The 17,101-nt window shown below is 43.1% G+C and overlaps 1 protein-coding gene across 12 annotated transcripts in view; it reads left to right on the top strand.

The window, feature by feature from the left end:
* Positions 1-17,101, top strand: part of prdm16 (PR domain containing 16) — an 829,575-nt gene that overhangs the window by 799,103 nt on the left and 13,371 nt on the right. For all 12 annotated transcript variants that reach the window (XR_011351692.1, XM_069918526.1, XM_069918527.1 and 9 more), the window contains one exon: positions 8,855-9,097. Coding sequence is in view for 11 of the 12 variants with exons in the window: in XM_069918526.1 (XP_069774627.1) it covers positions 8,855-9,097 (243 nt within the window). In the remaining variant the exon portion in view is untranslated. The remainder of the gene's footprint in view (positions 1-8,854; positions 9,098-17,101) is intronic.

Genomic DNA, 17,101 nt, shown 5'->3' on the forward strand with positions numbered 1-17,101 from the left:
AAACATTATGGTGTTCTGAAATGAGGGGACTATGTATAAAAAAAAAGCTCAGTAATTTCTACATGGTCAAACTGAAATATATACAAATAACCTTGAATAAAATTTGGAATGTGCATTTTAATTACATGTGAATTGTTTGATTACAAATTTAAAACTGTGGAGTACAGAGGCAAATAAATGAAAAAAATTATGGAGGGCACTGTATTTATGACAAGATAGGTTTCTATATAGTAAGGGAATTAAAGGATATGGGGAAAAGGCAGGTAGCTGGAGAAGAGCCTATCATCAGATCAGCCATGATCTCATCTAATGGTGGAGCAGGCGTTACAGGCCGGATGGCCGACTGCTCCTATTTGCTATGCTCTCATGGCTGAAAGATGCCTAACAATTATGTATCTTGGCTATTTTTAATAGACATTAGGCCTATTCTACATGTTAATAGTGGCTCAAAATCTGTTTTAAGAATCCACTGGAATAATGGGCTGAACTGTTCAGTTTCATGAATATAAATGTGGCCAAACCATGAGTTACTACAAAAAAAGGTAAATACATTAAAAAAAAATCTTGGCATGGATGGGTCTCAGTTGGGTCCTCCCAATTCTACAACACTCTGAAAGGCCTCTGCTGACAGCAACCATCCTGTGGTCCTGCCCCCACGTGCCACTTCCTTGAGGCATAAACTTTGCTCCAGCAATGGGATACATTGCCTGCTGGGTCCAGTATCTCACTCAGGTTAATTTGATGGAATCTGAGGCCTCATGTTTCCCAGGTCAGAGTGCATCACCACTTTTGTGGTCTGAAATCAAGCACTGATGAATTTTTACCCTCTATGTGTTGCTTTGGAGTCTGGACTTCACGAGAATTCAGCATGAGTTTCCATCTATGGTCACCTCAAAATGGGAAGCTTGAGAATCATAGGTCATAGAGAATCAGAATTTCTTGTCATGAGCATGCCACAAAATCTGTTGTTTGTGGCAGCATCACAGTGCAAACATTTATATTAACCATATTACAAAATGAATAAAAATAGTACAAGAGAAAGAAAAACACAAAGTAAGGAAGTGTCTGTGGTTCGTTGTTCATTCAGAAATCTGATGGCAATGGGTAAGAAGCTGTCCTTGTGCTGCTGAGTCTCGTCTTCAGGCTCCTATACCTTTTTCCTGATGGTAGGGCATGGCCTGCGTGGTGGGGGTCCTTGAAGATAGTGGCTGCTTTCTTAAGACATCACCTCTTGTAGATGTCCTCAATGCCCATGATGTTGCATGCTGAGTTAACAATTCTCTGGAGTTTTTTTTTCTGGTCCTGGGTGTTAGCTCCTCCATACCAGACAGTGATGTGACCATAAACAATGCTCTCCACAGTACATCTGTAAAAATTGCGAGAGTCTTTGATGACCTACTGAATATCCTCAAACTCCACACAAAGTATAGCTACTGGCGAGCCTTCTTTATGATTATATCGACAGGACAGATCCTCCGAGATATTGACAGCCAGGAATTTGAAGTTCTTGACCCTCTCCTCTGCTGTCCCCTCGATGAGAACTGGTTTGAGCTCTCCTGATTTCCTCCTAAAATCCACAATCATCTCCTTGGTTTTGCTATCATTAGTTGGTGTGACACCACTCAATTAGCTGATCTACCTTCCTCCTGTACACTTCCTCATTGTTATTCTGCCAACAACTGTGGTGTCATCAGCAAACATTTGAACTGTGCCTTGCCAGATAGTCAGGGGTGTAGAGTGAGTAAAACAGTGGGCTAAGTCATACAGCACAGAAACAGCCCATTCAGCTCACTGTTTGCGCTGACCATCCATTTAAACTCATCTCATTGTATTCTCCCCATTTTCTCATCATCTCCTCACTATTCTAAGCACTGTCCACATACTAAGGGAAATATACAATACAATTAACTTACCAACCAGCAAGGGTTTGTGAAATGAGAGGAAACCAGAGCACCTAAAGAACCCCCACACAGTCACAGGGAGAATTTGTAAAGACCACACAGATAGCTCCAGAGGTCTGGATTGAACCCAGTTCTTTAGAACTGTGCAGCATCAGGGGTCTGTAGCTCCTCCACTGCAAGATGTAGGCAAAGCAAACAGTTGTCTCAATTGCTTGCACTGAAATAGAATTTAAATATTTTGGGGAGAAGCATTAAACCCACTGTAAATCTTAGCTAGCCTTTGATGCTTTGTTGTGAGTTTGTGCCTTAGACAACTTAAAACATGGCCTTTCTATATACTCTAACTCTTTGGGATGTTGACTATTGAGAAAAGAACACCAGCAAAGTTGGAAAGGTTCTGCCTGTATCATATTATGATTACTAGCCAGCCTTCAAAGTTCTCGCTGAGAAAGCTTCTGCTATTGCTGGTCGAAGCATTTTAACTAGGTAGAGAGGTGCCAACTGTGAATAAAGGCCTACTCATAAATCCCTGAACTCTGCAGGGATTTGGGGGAGTAGTGGGAAAGAGCAATGAATCAAAATTTTAGAGTGCCTTTTGCCAGTCAATACAGTCCAAATAAAGAAATTCCTGCCTTGTCTAACCATTCATCTGGAATACTTATTAAGCTGCTGTCACTTCTAACAAATATGTGTTTTTTTTTACTCTTAATTAGTCTTACATCTGCAATGCAACCATGCATCTTAAACCAGGCACCATAGGTTTTTTTAAAATCACTCAAATGAGAGATATGTTAGCCCTCCTAGCACAAACTCTTTGTGGTTTGAGTGATTTTTTTGTTTGTTTGTTGGTTCAGCAGGGTTAGAGAGGGATCCGGCCACATCCCAATGAAGTAGGCAAGCGAAAAGCTGACCCATGAAAAAAAGCCTAAATTCTGCTTTCTGTGAACTTTCATACTCTAACCCAAGACAGTTCAGTCATTAGCCTAATTGATTTTTCATTGCTCCTTCGTCCTGATACAATAATAGTTCAATTGTCCTCTGTCCAATCCAAAGGTTGTTTAAACTCCAATCTATTCTTCCTATTTACTCCTCTCTTTAAATCAGTGTTAGTTCAATCCTTTGACTTTTGACAATTAATTGCTCCCTCTTTCTGATATATCGAACATACTCATTAATTGTTGATACCGTATAAAAGTCGACACCGTCCCCCTCATTTTTGGCCCTGACTGCCCACCCATTGGAATTCCTGATAACCCAACAGTAGACCCTCACTCCCGGTCGACTACCCATCCAAGCTCCCAATGTCCCGGCTGCCCGCCCATCCAAGCTCCAGATGCCCAGGCTGCCGCCCATCCGAGCTGCTGACCGTGGATCCTCACCCCAGCCTCCCGTCCATCCAAACTCCCGATGCCCTGACCGCTACCCATCTGAACTCCTGACAGTGGATCCTTGCCCTGGTCACTTGCCCATCCGAACTCCCGACACCCCAGCCACTGCCCATCCAAGCACTTGACTGTGGATCCATGCCCTGGCCACCTGCCCACCCAAGTTCCCAACGCCACAGCTGCTCGCCAATCCAAACTCCAGACGCCCTGGTCTTCTGCCTATCTGAACACCCAACTGTGGATCCTCACACCGGTCACCTGCCTATCTGAACTCCTGACCGTGGATCCTCACCCCAGCCACCTGCCCATCCAAACTCCCAAAGTCCTGGACTTGGAACGTGGATCCAAACCCAGGCTGCCTGCCCATCCAAGCTCCTGACTGCACAGATCCTCACCCCAGCCACATGCCAATCTGAATAGCTGACCACGGATCCTCACCCAAGCTGCACGACCACCTAAAATCCTGACCACAAATTCTTGCCCCAGCTACAGGCGCATCCAAGCTCCCAACCATAGACTCCCCACCCCAGCTCATCCATCCACCCATCCAAGCTCTCTTAGCCCCAACCGTGGAACTATCTCCTGGTCCATCGAGCTCCCAAGGCCTTGAACAACGTACTTATGAGGTCAGGTTTGATTAATGTAAAAGTTGACCCCACTTTTTTGACCCAAAAATATGGTCCAAAAAAGGCAATGATTACATGAGTATATACGGTAACAATAATCTAACTGAAGACTATTCACTTTTATTCCCTTCTTCTGAAAGTAAATGCAAGACTGACAAGGTCAGTTCTTATTGCCCTTCCTTACTGGTTGTGAGAAGATAGTGATGCTGTTGGTTATCTGGTGGAGGTACTCCCACAATGCAGTAAGCAGACTGGGATATTGCTTTGTCGAGGGATGGAGACTAGAGAATCACTTCACTGACCACCTTCGCTCTGTCAGCATCAGTGACAGGAAACCCCCAGTGGCCAACCATTTCAAATCTATGCCCCACTCCCACACTGACATGTCTGTCCATGACCTCATGTTCTGTCAAACTAAGACCATCTGTTAATTGGAGAAGCAGCACATAATTTTCCATTTCAGCACTCTTCAGGTGGATGGCATTAACCACCACCTCCATTTTCTGCTAGCCTACTCCCCATTCCTCCTCTCTCTGTTCCATCCCTTTGTTTTTCTTCCCCCTTCCCTCTCTGTTCACAGTCCTACTCCCTCACCTATTGTTTGCTGGTGTGCCCCCCCCCTCCCTTATCCACCCATTATCTCCTACCTGTGGGACTGTGCTCCTCCCCCCCAACCCACTTTCCCTCCCCCCCCACCATTTTGTTCTGGTTCCTGCCTACATTTTGTCCATACTTTGAGGAAGGGCTCAAGCCCAAAATGTTGATTATGTTCAGTATATTTATCTTTATTATATAAAGTACACTGTTTGGCCTGCTGAGTTTATCCAGCCTTGAGTTTTTACTTCAACTACTTTCGTGTTTTACTTTTATTCCAGAATATTGACTCAGCAACAATAAAAAAAAAGGAAATAGATGTTCAGATGATATAATTTGTTAGGACACCTGGAAATGATTAAATTCCAATGCATCTTCTATCTTTGATCATGAAATTACTGGAGATTGCAAGTTTGGGAGCTATTATTAAAGTAACCTTGGAATGTTACGCATCCTTACTTGAACCCATATTGTCATCCCTTCATCATTAGTGAGTGACAATCATACAGTTTTGTGGAGGTGTCACCTCCACAGTAGTTTAAGAATCCAGCTCACCACCACCTGATCAAGGACAATTCAGGATTATCCTCAACTAAAAGACATTACATTGCATCCTCCTGAACTGTCTTGGGTTAGAGTATGAAAGTTCACAGAAAGCAGAATTTAGGCTTTTTTTCATGGATCAACTTTTCGCTGGCCTACTTCATTGCCACCGGCCTACTTTAGGGGGCAACCTCTTTTCCTGCAGGAGTGTAAGGGGGACAGGACAACATCTGGCTGGCTGTCAACCTGAATGGATCAAGTCCCACTCGGTTGGGTGTCAATCACCCTCTGGAATATAAGTCTGCTCCGGCCTCCGAAGCCTCACTCAGAGTTACTGCAGCCACAGCCAGCCTGGCTCTGTTGAAGTCTTTGTTGATTAAAGCCTGTTGTACAGTCTTTACCTTGGGTGTGTCTGGTTCTGTCTAACAGCATACCATAATTTAATCAACAAAGATTTCCACAGAGTCAGGCTGGCTGTTGCTGCAGTAACTTTAAGTGATACTTCAGAGGCCAGCGCAGGCTTATATCCCGGAGGGTGATTGACACCCAACCGGGTGGGGCTTGATCCATTCAGGTCGACTGATTGACAACCGGCCAGGTGTAGTCCTGTCCCCCTTACACTCCTGTACATACAGAGGTTGCCCCCTGCAGCAGGCTGGCGGTACACTCCTGCAGGTACAGAGGTCGCCCCTTGCAGTAGCCCGGCAGTTATACTCCTGCAGGTACAGAGGTTGCCCCCTGTAGCAGGCCGGCAGTACTCTCCTGCAGGTACAGAGGTTTCCCCCTGCAGCAGGCCGGTGGTGTACCACCATATCCTGATAGTACACACTGCAGCTATAGAGCAAAATATTGAAAGATAATGAATATTTAATCATTAACTTAACATATTGCTTCTTTATAAGTTAATCAGCAGCAAGTGAGTGAGGTGCTGATCAAATGAACTATTTAATTTCCTAAGGAGCATCCCAGTATAGATACATTTTAATTTTTTAAAAATGTAGACATACAGCACGGTAACAGGGCTTTCAGCCCATGACCCTGTGCTGCCCAATTACACTCAATTAACCATCAACTCCTGGTATATTTTTGAAGGGTGGGAGGACACCAGAGTACAGGTTGGGGTGGGGGGGGAAGGGGGAAAAAACTTACAAACATGTTGCAGATAGTGTGGGATTCAAATCCCAGTCACGGTCACTGGTGCTGTAACAGCATTGCGCTAACCGTGCTACCCACAACCAGACACAAAAACTCTTAAAAGCTCTCCTCCCCATCTTGCCAAGTAAGTGAAAAAACAATCATTATTGCAGAATCTATAAGATTTAGTAAGTGGTGATCTGGGAGGAATTTTATTCACACTACAATTAGTCATTATAGGAGTGAAACCCATATATCTAATTTTCTTATAATAAAAAAACAGGTAGCATTTGACATTGTATGTTGGACTGACAAAGACATTAAGTTATAGAGACAACATGTTAAGTAAATGCTTAAAATTGAGATGAATAGGATTGGTGAAGATAAATGTACCTGAAAAGAATAGAACACGTGTGAAGTTTTAAGAAAACGTAGAAAGCATATCAACAGAATGCGTAAAAATGTCATTCAAGAGGATGGAAAGTGTACTACCAATCAACCACAATCTGTCAGAGAATCATGATTAATAGGCTTTAATCATCTAAAAGTGTCAGCACAGCTTGCATATTGGTTCCAAGGCAGGTACTGAGGGAGGGGTTTTGGTGTAACAGCCTTTATGGGGATATCTGGGAGGGAGGAGTCACAGATTCATACACACACACACACACACACACACACAAACAATGGTAGCACTACAGAAAATCAAAAGGTTAACAGATGTACAAGGACTGGGTAGATGTATTGGTACAGCTATACAATGCCCTCGTTTGACCACATTTGTCATAGAATGAATATTTCTGGGTACCACTCCTCGATAAAGATACATTTGAGAGTGCTGAGCAGGTTTATCAAGATGTGAGGATTCCAAGGGAAACATTAGATTTTATTCAAATCAAACCCTTCAACTTACATACTTTGAGGAATACAGACTGAAATATTCAATGAACTGAGGAAAATTGAGAGGTTAGATAAAGAGAAATAATTTTCACTGGCTGAAGAGCAAAATTCGAGGGAATTACAGTTTGAGACCTTGAAATTCATGGGCATTTTCAATTATAATAAACATCAGAGACTTACTGCAAGATCTATAAGGACACAATTTTTCTTTTGGGTCCTCTGAATCTAAAGCTTCAATGCAAAGGGATCAGGTGATGGAGGTTTGCGACAAATGGCAAGCTACTCGTGCAGAACTGTTCATAAGGTATTCAAAGCCAAATCTATGGAACATTATGCTAAGAGTCACATGTACTCTGAACATTGCAGCAGGGAATTCTTAGTGAAAGGTCTTCATTGACATAGGTGCACTAAGTTTTACCAAACACAAAAATCTAGCAACTCTCCTCCAATATTGATGCCAAGTTCATTTTAACTATCAGGTTGATAGATTTTTGCTTACCAAAGTGAGAGCATTATAATCCAAAAATGTAGAAATAAGTTGCAGATCATCCACAACCAAATTGAATGAGAGGCTTGAGAGGAAAGATTATTTATTCCTGTTTTATTTTCCTTTGTTAATAAGAAAGTAGCCACTTGGATGAGGTGTGAGAGGGTTTCCATTCTCCATTGTGAGGGTTGAAGGGGGAGAAAGGTAGCAAAAGGAATAAACTAGCATTTGGGACATGATATTTGCACAACACCTTATATGTTTCATGCTTGTTTTGGTTTAATTTTGGTGAATTTTGCATTGTGTAGAAATAAAGGAATTTGTACTGGGGTCCAACACAAAGCCCTATATTCCTCGTTGCAACAGCACATGAGTGCCCTATCTACTTTTTTCAAAATTTTTTTAATTTTTCACACTATGAACCATACTGACCAAAATACACACAAACATTTCCCTCTTGAATATACACAGTGTCATTTTCTCCCCTTTTCCCCCCTCCTTTCCTTCCCACCTTCACCCCCCCCCTCCCCACCCACTCAACGTTCAACATATATATGATACATTAAACCCATTAAACAATGTCATCACTATCTACTTAAAGACTGGCATGAGTGCCAACAACTGGTTTGCATAAAAGCAAAATTTTGGATATGTTCAAAAAATGGAAAATTTTAGAATAATTCAAAAGGCCAGACAGCATCTGTAGGAAGAGGAATGATATTGACATACATGATAATATATTGTCAGAACTGGAAAAATTGTGAAAGAGTTGTGGAAGTGTGGGGAGGGGGAGAGAATGAAAAATCAAAGGGGAAGGCTGGTGATTAGATGAAAGGAGTGGTTCTATCTTGAAGGGACTTATGGTGCAGTTAAAAAAAATGTGGGCTGAAGAGAAAAGTAAACTAAAATGGGATAATGATAAGCACCACTTCCAGCAGGCTACTGAGTTGCACCTTGTTTGGTTTTAGTTAACTGAGAATGAGATGGAACTGTTTGAACCACAAGGGGGAGACAGGCTTCACCTCTGATCCACTCTGAGCTACTTTGTGCAGAGCTGTGTTAACCGTTCAGATTTCAGATTTATTGTCAGAGGACATACATGGCATCACATACAACGTTGAGATTCTTTTTCCTGTGGGCGAGGCAGAATTACTTTTATTGGCAGTGCAAAAAAAACTGTACACAATGTACACATATTAACAAATAAAGATGTAAGCACCCTAAGGATGAATTTATCTACAACTTAGATACCCAATTTTCTAACCAGTTTATTGCCTCCTACTTTAGACACAAGGTGAAAGGTGGACACCAACAGGCCAATTGCCCGCTGACCAATCAAAAAACAGAAGAGGCTGATGATGAGGATGAAGAGGAAGAGCTCGAAGAAGAAGATGAAGAGGAGGATGAAAGCATGACGGAAAAATCCCAGGATGACCCAGTTTCACCAAAGATTGATCCCAGAGGTCCATTCAGAGAAAGCGAGGAGGAGCCCTCTGCCCCACTCACTTTGGGGTATGAGCAGACTCACAGGTTTGTACAATCCATAAATGTCTTCACACATTCTTCTTCATGTTCTCATGCCAAAAGCATGCTGTCCATCCCCAGATATGGTTGGTTTAACAAGTATGAATTGATAAGATCCACAAGATGATAGGGTCATCTGATCGAGTGACGGTCTGTTTTCTTACAGATTTTATGTGAATTAGTTTCATTTTACTTTGGTTTGTAAACGTGGTACAGGTCACTACTATCCTACACACATTATTGGTTTTGTCCATTCAAGTGCAAAGTTTAGAAATTAAGAGTTGTAACATTAATCTTTTCAATGGCCCAATTCTCTTCAGAGCCTGAATTAAATTGATTTTCTTGACTTTTTCAGCTATTTTAGGTATGCATCATTCAGTGAAATAAAGGAGAAAGCATTTAAGTCATCAACATACCCTTTCATGGGTGATGAACATTTTTTTTCTAGTATGTTAAATTCCCTTGGAGAGGCACATGCCACCTAACAGGGTAACACCAGCAATAAACATAACAAGCTTTTGGAGATGTGAAGTGCACATGTGACTATGTCAAATTGAAAGTGATTTCTGAATCTAGATCTAGTCTAAACCAAATCCTTCCTGTTAATGGCCTGGGCACCTCAAAATTGGGGCAGATCTTGGGAGAGTAACATGGGGTGGGGTGAGGAAGTGGTGGTTCCTCTGCTTTTTGCTTGTGTTGTTGCCAACAAGAGAACCTGATCCTGCCACAGGATGAAAAGATATGCCTGATCTCGTATTCCTCAGGGACAGTGTGTGTGTCTGTGACTGTGCATCAACACCCACAAAGACAATCTTTTACACAATACACACATTTTTACTTAAATATTTAAACCTAATCTTGCACATTCAAACATAAACATGTACTGCGTGCGCGCGCGCACACACACACACACACACACACACACACACACACACACATACACACAAACACACACACACACACACACACACCCCTCCACAACTGACACATGCTCCTGTCAGTCTCAGTCTCTCTCCTTCCCCTTCTCACACTTACATTCATAAAGGACATGGGGAGAAGAGCCATTATACAAATAAGATGAAAGATTCTGTGTTTCATAAGTTATTGCAGTACAACAAAAGGGTGACATCTATTAGTTAAATTAGAATCTACAGATGGTTTGTATACTCTGAGGATTCCATTTTATACTATCAGGCCTACAGATTTAAATTGGACTGTCACAACTATGTCTTTAAGATTAAGTACCAAGAGTGGCATCAGGGGGATTCTGTCCTCTCGGGTGATGGGAAACTGATGCAGTCAAAATTGCCTCTGCAATTTGTGGCCCAATTGTGCTGAAACTAGGCTTTAAATTCTAAAACATTTGATTCAGATAATTGTTTACACAGTAACCAATTAAATCAAACAGGCTTTCTTGCTGAATAAGATACACAAAAATGCTTTGTTATATTAACATTTTCTATCTGAATTATATGGTCACTGTTCATTTTTTGAGCTATCATTTGTTGGACTAATATTTTTGGAGTTGGTAGGTCTCATATCAGCTCTCTATTCATGTCAACTATAAAATCTCAATGCATTCAAATATCCATTAATATGCAATCAAGCTGCAATCACACCTATTATGTAAAATCCTGAGGAGTCCAGTTACATTCATTCAATAAAGAGTCAATTAAATTTCAGTCACTCATGCAAGAGTTAGTCCAATTAATCAGAAATTTAACCTTCTCTCAGATCCCAGTGCAGGAGGCCCCAATCTGCAGGCCTTCTTAACACAATTCCTTGTCAAATAATAGTTGAAACAAAGTCCTATGATTTAACATGAAAACTCTCGAGTCTTTCAATGCATCTTTTCAACAGCACTCAGCACTCCATTCTAGTGGAAGTGCAAAGTTCTGCCATTCAGCCCCTGTTGTGGAGAGCCTTGTGTGGGTCACAGGAAGACCGCTGTTAATAGAACAGACAGACATATGACATCCAATGTTTTGAATAATCTTTAAGGAGTTTAAAATGAACCAACCTCAGTCAAGGGCCTCCTTTTAATGTTTTATTCACTGGCACGTCTCATCTCATTCTCAGCATTCCATCCCATTGTGCTTGGCTTACACCACTCACCTACTCCTCTCATCACTCTGCTGTTGTTGTGGTTTGTGCTGTGCAGCCCTTGCATGTGCATGCAAAAATTGAGCTGTCAGAATAGACTGATTGGCGGAGTTGTGTAAGGTCACTTGGGCTAACATGGGGTCACCTTCCCCCTCCCCCTGATCATTGGCACAGGTGTTTTGCTGAGGATGAACCTGGGCTGCTGGCCTTGGACCAGATAGCGAATTTCACAAAAGGTCTGGACCTGCGTAAAGCAGCAGAGGAACAGTACAAGGTGAAAGAGGCCGCAGTGTTTAATTCCACCTTAGAGTCCGAAGCAATAAACGAGACACTGTACAGGCAGGCTAAAACGCAGGTATGGTACTCTACACCAGAAACACACTCTTATTGATGGGTGACATTGTTCAATATGTTTATTCTACAACCCCGAGTCTTGGCAATAAAAGGGCACTCGTACAGTGAAAACAGATTTTTCCCTTTTGGAGCAATATGAAACAGATTAATTGCATGTTATGACATACTTTGTGACAGAGCAGTGCGTCAGACACCCTACCAAAGCAGCAAAATCAACACGGTGTTAAAGGATCAGTATAATGTACTATGGCAAAGCAATATCATGTATTCTATAGAAATGTAGTACCACTTATACAAAGGAAGAGGGGGCAGAAGACACTGTGTCATACATCAAACTTTGACAAAGTAGTCCATGTACAAGGTAAAGGATTAGAACAACCTAAGCTGTGATGGAGATATAAGATGTACCCTGATAGAGCAGTACTACAGACATCATGATAGAGTAGTGCAACATATACTGTGACAAAGAAATACGATGTACACTAATAGAACAGAGTGACTTATTTTTTGTCACAGAAATACAATGTGTACTGACAGAACTGTATGACAGAAAAGTGTAATGTACTGTATATTCTGGAACAACATGACACAAATATATTATGATATATACTGTGACGGAAAGTGTGATAGATGACTGTGATTTACATTGGAGTATTACAATGTATACTGTGATTCTTGAGAATCCTTGAGGATTCTGTGACAAGGCAGCCAAATCTATATGGTGATGAAGTAGTATGATGTATAGAGTACCAGAGAAATGCACGATTCCTTGCGATGGAGCAGATACACTTCATTGATTTATTCATGAGAAGCAGACATTGTTGGTGATCCAGCAACTATTATCCATTCCAATTGTCCCTGAATGCAGAAGGCAGTTTTAGAGTCAAGCACATTTATTGCTCTGCAGTCACATATGAACTAGCCTAATTAAGGATGGAAGATGTCCTTTCCTGAAGGATATTTGTGAATCAGTTGTTTAAATACAACAGTTCTGTATTTTCAAGGTCATTATTTATTTGCAATCCCCTTTAATTGATTTCAAGTTTCCCAACTCCCATGTTAATTCATATCTGTGCTTCTTAATCAATGGTCTAGACCAGCCATTCTCAACCATTTTTTTGGCTGCTGCCCTTAGGATTCTGGTCAAAGTTTATGGCTCCCGGTCCATGTAAGGCAATAGTTTAGTTGGTTTTGTCTGTTGTAGCGCAACTGAGAGCACTCAAGACCAGAGAGAGTACAACATGCTTTTATTCAGTAAGAATAGCACACATGGTCTTTGGACTGAACTGGGGTTTTGGTGGGGATCCAAGGTTTATATCAGGATATGTGGGGGCAGAGTTGGGGGAGGAACCAGTGCTTAGAACATCACATCAATAGTGAATTCCAAGTTCACTACATTCACCCTTTCCTTCAGAATGAAGCCTGCGGGTGAAACAGAGAACATAGAATAGTCAAAAATTTTTTACAATATTTACACATTCAACCTGTCAGGAGGTCTGGAAGTGTGGGCAGATTGCCTGATCCTCCTGTGGTTCCGGGACCTCGGGCCGTGGGTGATCTGGCTCTGGTTGAGAGTGGCTGGAGCCACTTCCTGAGACGTCTCATGTGAGCCCCTTGGCATTTCCCAGGGAACACTGAGTAGGTCCTGACTCCCTTGGGATGGTGGACCCTCAGTTCCAGTGAGTGCCATCCCTGATCGAGACAGTGTCCTCCCTGCCATCCGGATATGCCACGTAGGCATGTGGGGTTGCCATGGAATAGATGCACCTTCTCAACCAGAGGGTTGGTTTTACGTGTTTTCAAAGCAGCACTGGTCCTGGTGCTGTAAGCCAAGCCGGGAGGGTGGTCCCTGTCTCTGACTTTCTCTTGAACAAAAACATCAGCTTTTGAGGAGTCGCATTGGTTGCAGTGCAGAGTAGCGACCTAATGGAGTGGAGCGCCATGGGTAGGACATCCTGCCAGCATGAGTCTGAAAGTCCTTTGGACTAGAGAGCCAATTTTACGGCCTTCCAAACTGTAGCATTCCCTTTCCCCCGGGAGTTATAGCTGGTCACCCTGCTGGATGCATTGCCCCTTACCAGCAAGAACTGATGTAGGTCCTCGCTCATAAATAATGAGCCCCGGTCACTATGGATATAGGCGGGATACCTGAACAGGGTTAAAATGGAGTTTAGGGCCTTAATGATGGACGAAGTGGATGTGTCTAGGCAAGGAATTCCGAGCAGGAAATGAGAGTACTCACAGATGAGAGTCAATGACTGTGAGAAAGTACACGTTCCTGTTCATGGTGGTGGAGAGGGAACAGGATGCCTTTATCAGGTGTATTTTGCTGGGGCAGTATGTGGCTTGCACTCAGCGCAGACCTGGCAGGACCTGGTCATTTCCTTGACATCCTCAATTGAATAGGGTAAATAGCATGCCTTGACAAAATTAGCAATTTGAATGATGCCTGGGTGCCAGAGCTCATTGTGCAGTGACCACAACTGGCTGGTATGTGCAAAGGCACAGCTTCCTCTGGACAGAGCATCTGGAGGCTCATTGAGGGAACCAGCTTGGACCTATCATGTCATGCACCTCAAAGTATTCCATAACCTCATCCTTGAGGATTGATTCCAATGTCTTTCCAACTACCAAATGATGCGCAAGATGGCTAAGCGTTTAGCCCTGTACACACACTTACCTGTGTTGTAAGTGAGCCTGTGGGCCTTAGCTGCATGGAAGAAATCCTGGAGGTTGGTGTCATGGTCCTCCCGAGATGATCACAAATGGTCACATTGTTGAGGTAGGGGAAAGTGGCCTTCAACGTAAATTCATCCATCATTCAGTCCATCTGTCTCTGGAAGATTGAGACCCCATTTGTGTTACCAAATGGAATCCTCCAGAACTGATAGAGTCTCCTGTTAGCCTCAAAAGCCGTGTAGGGATGATCCTCGGAACAGATTGGCAACTGGTGGTTAGCAGCTTTAAGGTCACTGGTTGAATAAACCTTATATTGTGCAATTTCGTTCACCATGTCCAAAATATGAGGGAGAGGGTATACATCCAGGAGTGTACAACAATTAATAGTTTGGCTATAGTCAATTACTAGCCTGGACTTTTCTTCCCCCTTTACAACAACCACCTGCACTCTCCATGGGCTGGTACTGTGCTCAATAATGTTCTCATCGAGCAGTCACTGTGTCTCAGCCTTGATGAATGCCTGATCCTCTGCACTGTGGTGCCTGCTTTTTGTAGCAATTGGCCAGGAATCAGCACTCAGATTTGGGAACAGAGGGGTGAATCTATATTCAGTATGGAGAGACAGCAAATGGCATCAGAGTTTTGGGACCTTCTGTTCCAAATCATAATGGGAGGGAGAGGATCAGAATACTCGAGGGTCACGTTTTTAAAGTGAAGCCAAGACCCAACAGAACCAGCACACACAAATCCTCAAGTACTTACATTCTGAACTTAAACAATTCCCCCTCTTGCAAAGATAAATGAACTATATAATGTTTTTGAATATTTACAGACTGCGTGTGGTACGCTAAAAAAATACGATTATTAGAGAGATGCACTTTAAGATTGAGTTTTTGAACTGTCTCTACATCTATAATGCTCTCATTTGAGCCAGAATCAATGAAACACTTCAGTTTGTGCCCATTAATCCACACCTTAATCATGGAATTGTTCAGTTGGTGTGGTATCTCCTGGTCCAACACCATTGCAGCCAGCACTCCGGAGACGTCATCGTTCCCCTCGCTGGAGTCCCTCCCCTTTAAAATCCTCGTGCAGGCAAGATGGCCACCCTCCTCCTCCTCCTCCTTCTTCTGTCATAGATGGCGCCAATTTTGAAAAACGGCAAGGTGGCGGAGACCATATGGTGCAAAAAGATGATTGCTCTCCCTCCTCATTTGATGAAGATGGCACCAGTTTCAAGGTGGCGGAGAACATACGGTGCAACAAGATGACTGTTCTCCCTCCTCATCTGATGAAGATGGCGCCAGTTTCAAAATGTGGTAGGATGGCTGCTGGGGTTTCCTGCATCATTGCTCTCACCGCACTGCCCCACAGGAAAGCCATGGCATTCAACACTGGCCTCAGTCGGCCTAACAGGGGTCGCACACACATTGGACCTCTCAGCGCTCCCCCTCGCCCTGCAGACCTCCAACCAGTGCCCCTTCTTAACACAGCCGGAGCAGATGGAGTCTTTAACAGGACATCGAGTTTCTGGGTGCTTCTGCCGACTGCAGAAGAAGAATCCCTTTAGTGTTGGAGGCTTCAATGTGATGCAGGGCTGATTCAGTGTGTGGAACTGCTCTGTGGACCAGATCCTCCTGGAGGTTGTTGCTGCTTCCAAGTTATCAGCTCCCAGTTGGGTCATCTCCAGCAATTTGGCCAGCATTACGTTGTCAGACAGTGCCACACTGCCCTGCTCCAGCAATTGCTGCCTTATGTACTTGGACCGCACTCCAGTGACAAGAGTGCCCTGGATCTGATCATCTTCCCATTCTCAGGCCGTACCATCCTCGTAGCTGCAGTTCCTCCTTAGTGCTCGTAGGATGAGGACAAAATCTTCAATAGACTCACCAGGCCACTGCTTCCATTGCAAGAGCTGATGCCTCGCCAGGATGACATTTTGGGGCCTCATAGTGAGCCTTCAGGTTTTCGACTGCCACTGCATAAGCTGAACAGTCCCTGATGATCGGGAATACTTTAGGCCCAATGTGGGAGAGGAGCACCGACCACTTGAGCTCAACTGTTGAGTAGACCTGTTGTGTGGCCCACAGGTACATTTGTAGCACCCCAGCCAATACGTGAGCTCTTCTTGGGCCTCTGGGACAGAGGGTCAATTAGGAGCATCGCAGGCTTCAACAGGGCTTCCATCCTTTATCTTAATGAATAAAATTGTGGCATGAGAGCACTCAAGACCAGAGAGAGTACAATACGCTTTTATTCAGTAAAAATAGCACACATGGTTTTTGGACTGAACTGGGGTTTTGACGGGGATCCAGTGTTTATGTCAGGATATGTGGGGGAAGAGTTGGGGAGGAGCTAGTCCTTAGAACATCACACCAGTAGTGAATTCCCAGTTCACAACATCCGTACTTCTCTCCTACCAACTACATAAAAATATTAAAAATATTTCATGATTTCAGTCCAGACCCCCCCTTAAATGCATTGTAGCCCCCAGGAGGGCTATATAACCCTCATTTTTAATGGCTGGTCTAGATAGCTGATGACTAGTTAATTAATGTAACTACTACTGTACTGGCAAAATACATTGCAACAGAGAAGGTATACATTAATGGAGTAGTACAATGCCACTATGAGAAAGCAATAGAATGTATGGCATGACAGAGAAGTATACTGGAACAGAGCTGATGTATACAATTCTGGACACCCCATTACAAGAAGGAAGTGGAATCTTTGGAAAGGATGCAGAAGAGGCTTACCAGAATGTTGCCTAGTTTAGAAGATATGAGTTATGGAGAGAGGTTGGACAAATTTGAATTCTTTCTCTGGAAAGTGGGAGCCTGAGTGGAGACCTGAAATAAGTTTCTAAAATCATGA

The sequence above is a fragment of the Narcine bancroftii genome, chromosome 2, assembly GCF_036971445.1.
Source record: "Narcine bancroftii isolate sNarBan1 chromosome 2, sNarBan1.hap1, whole genome shotgun sequence".
NCBI classification, from domain to species: domain Eukaryota; kingdom Metazoa; phylum Chordata; class Chondrichthyes; order Torpediniformes; family Narcinidae; genus Narcine; species Narcine bancroftii.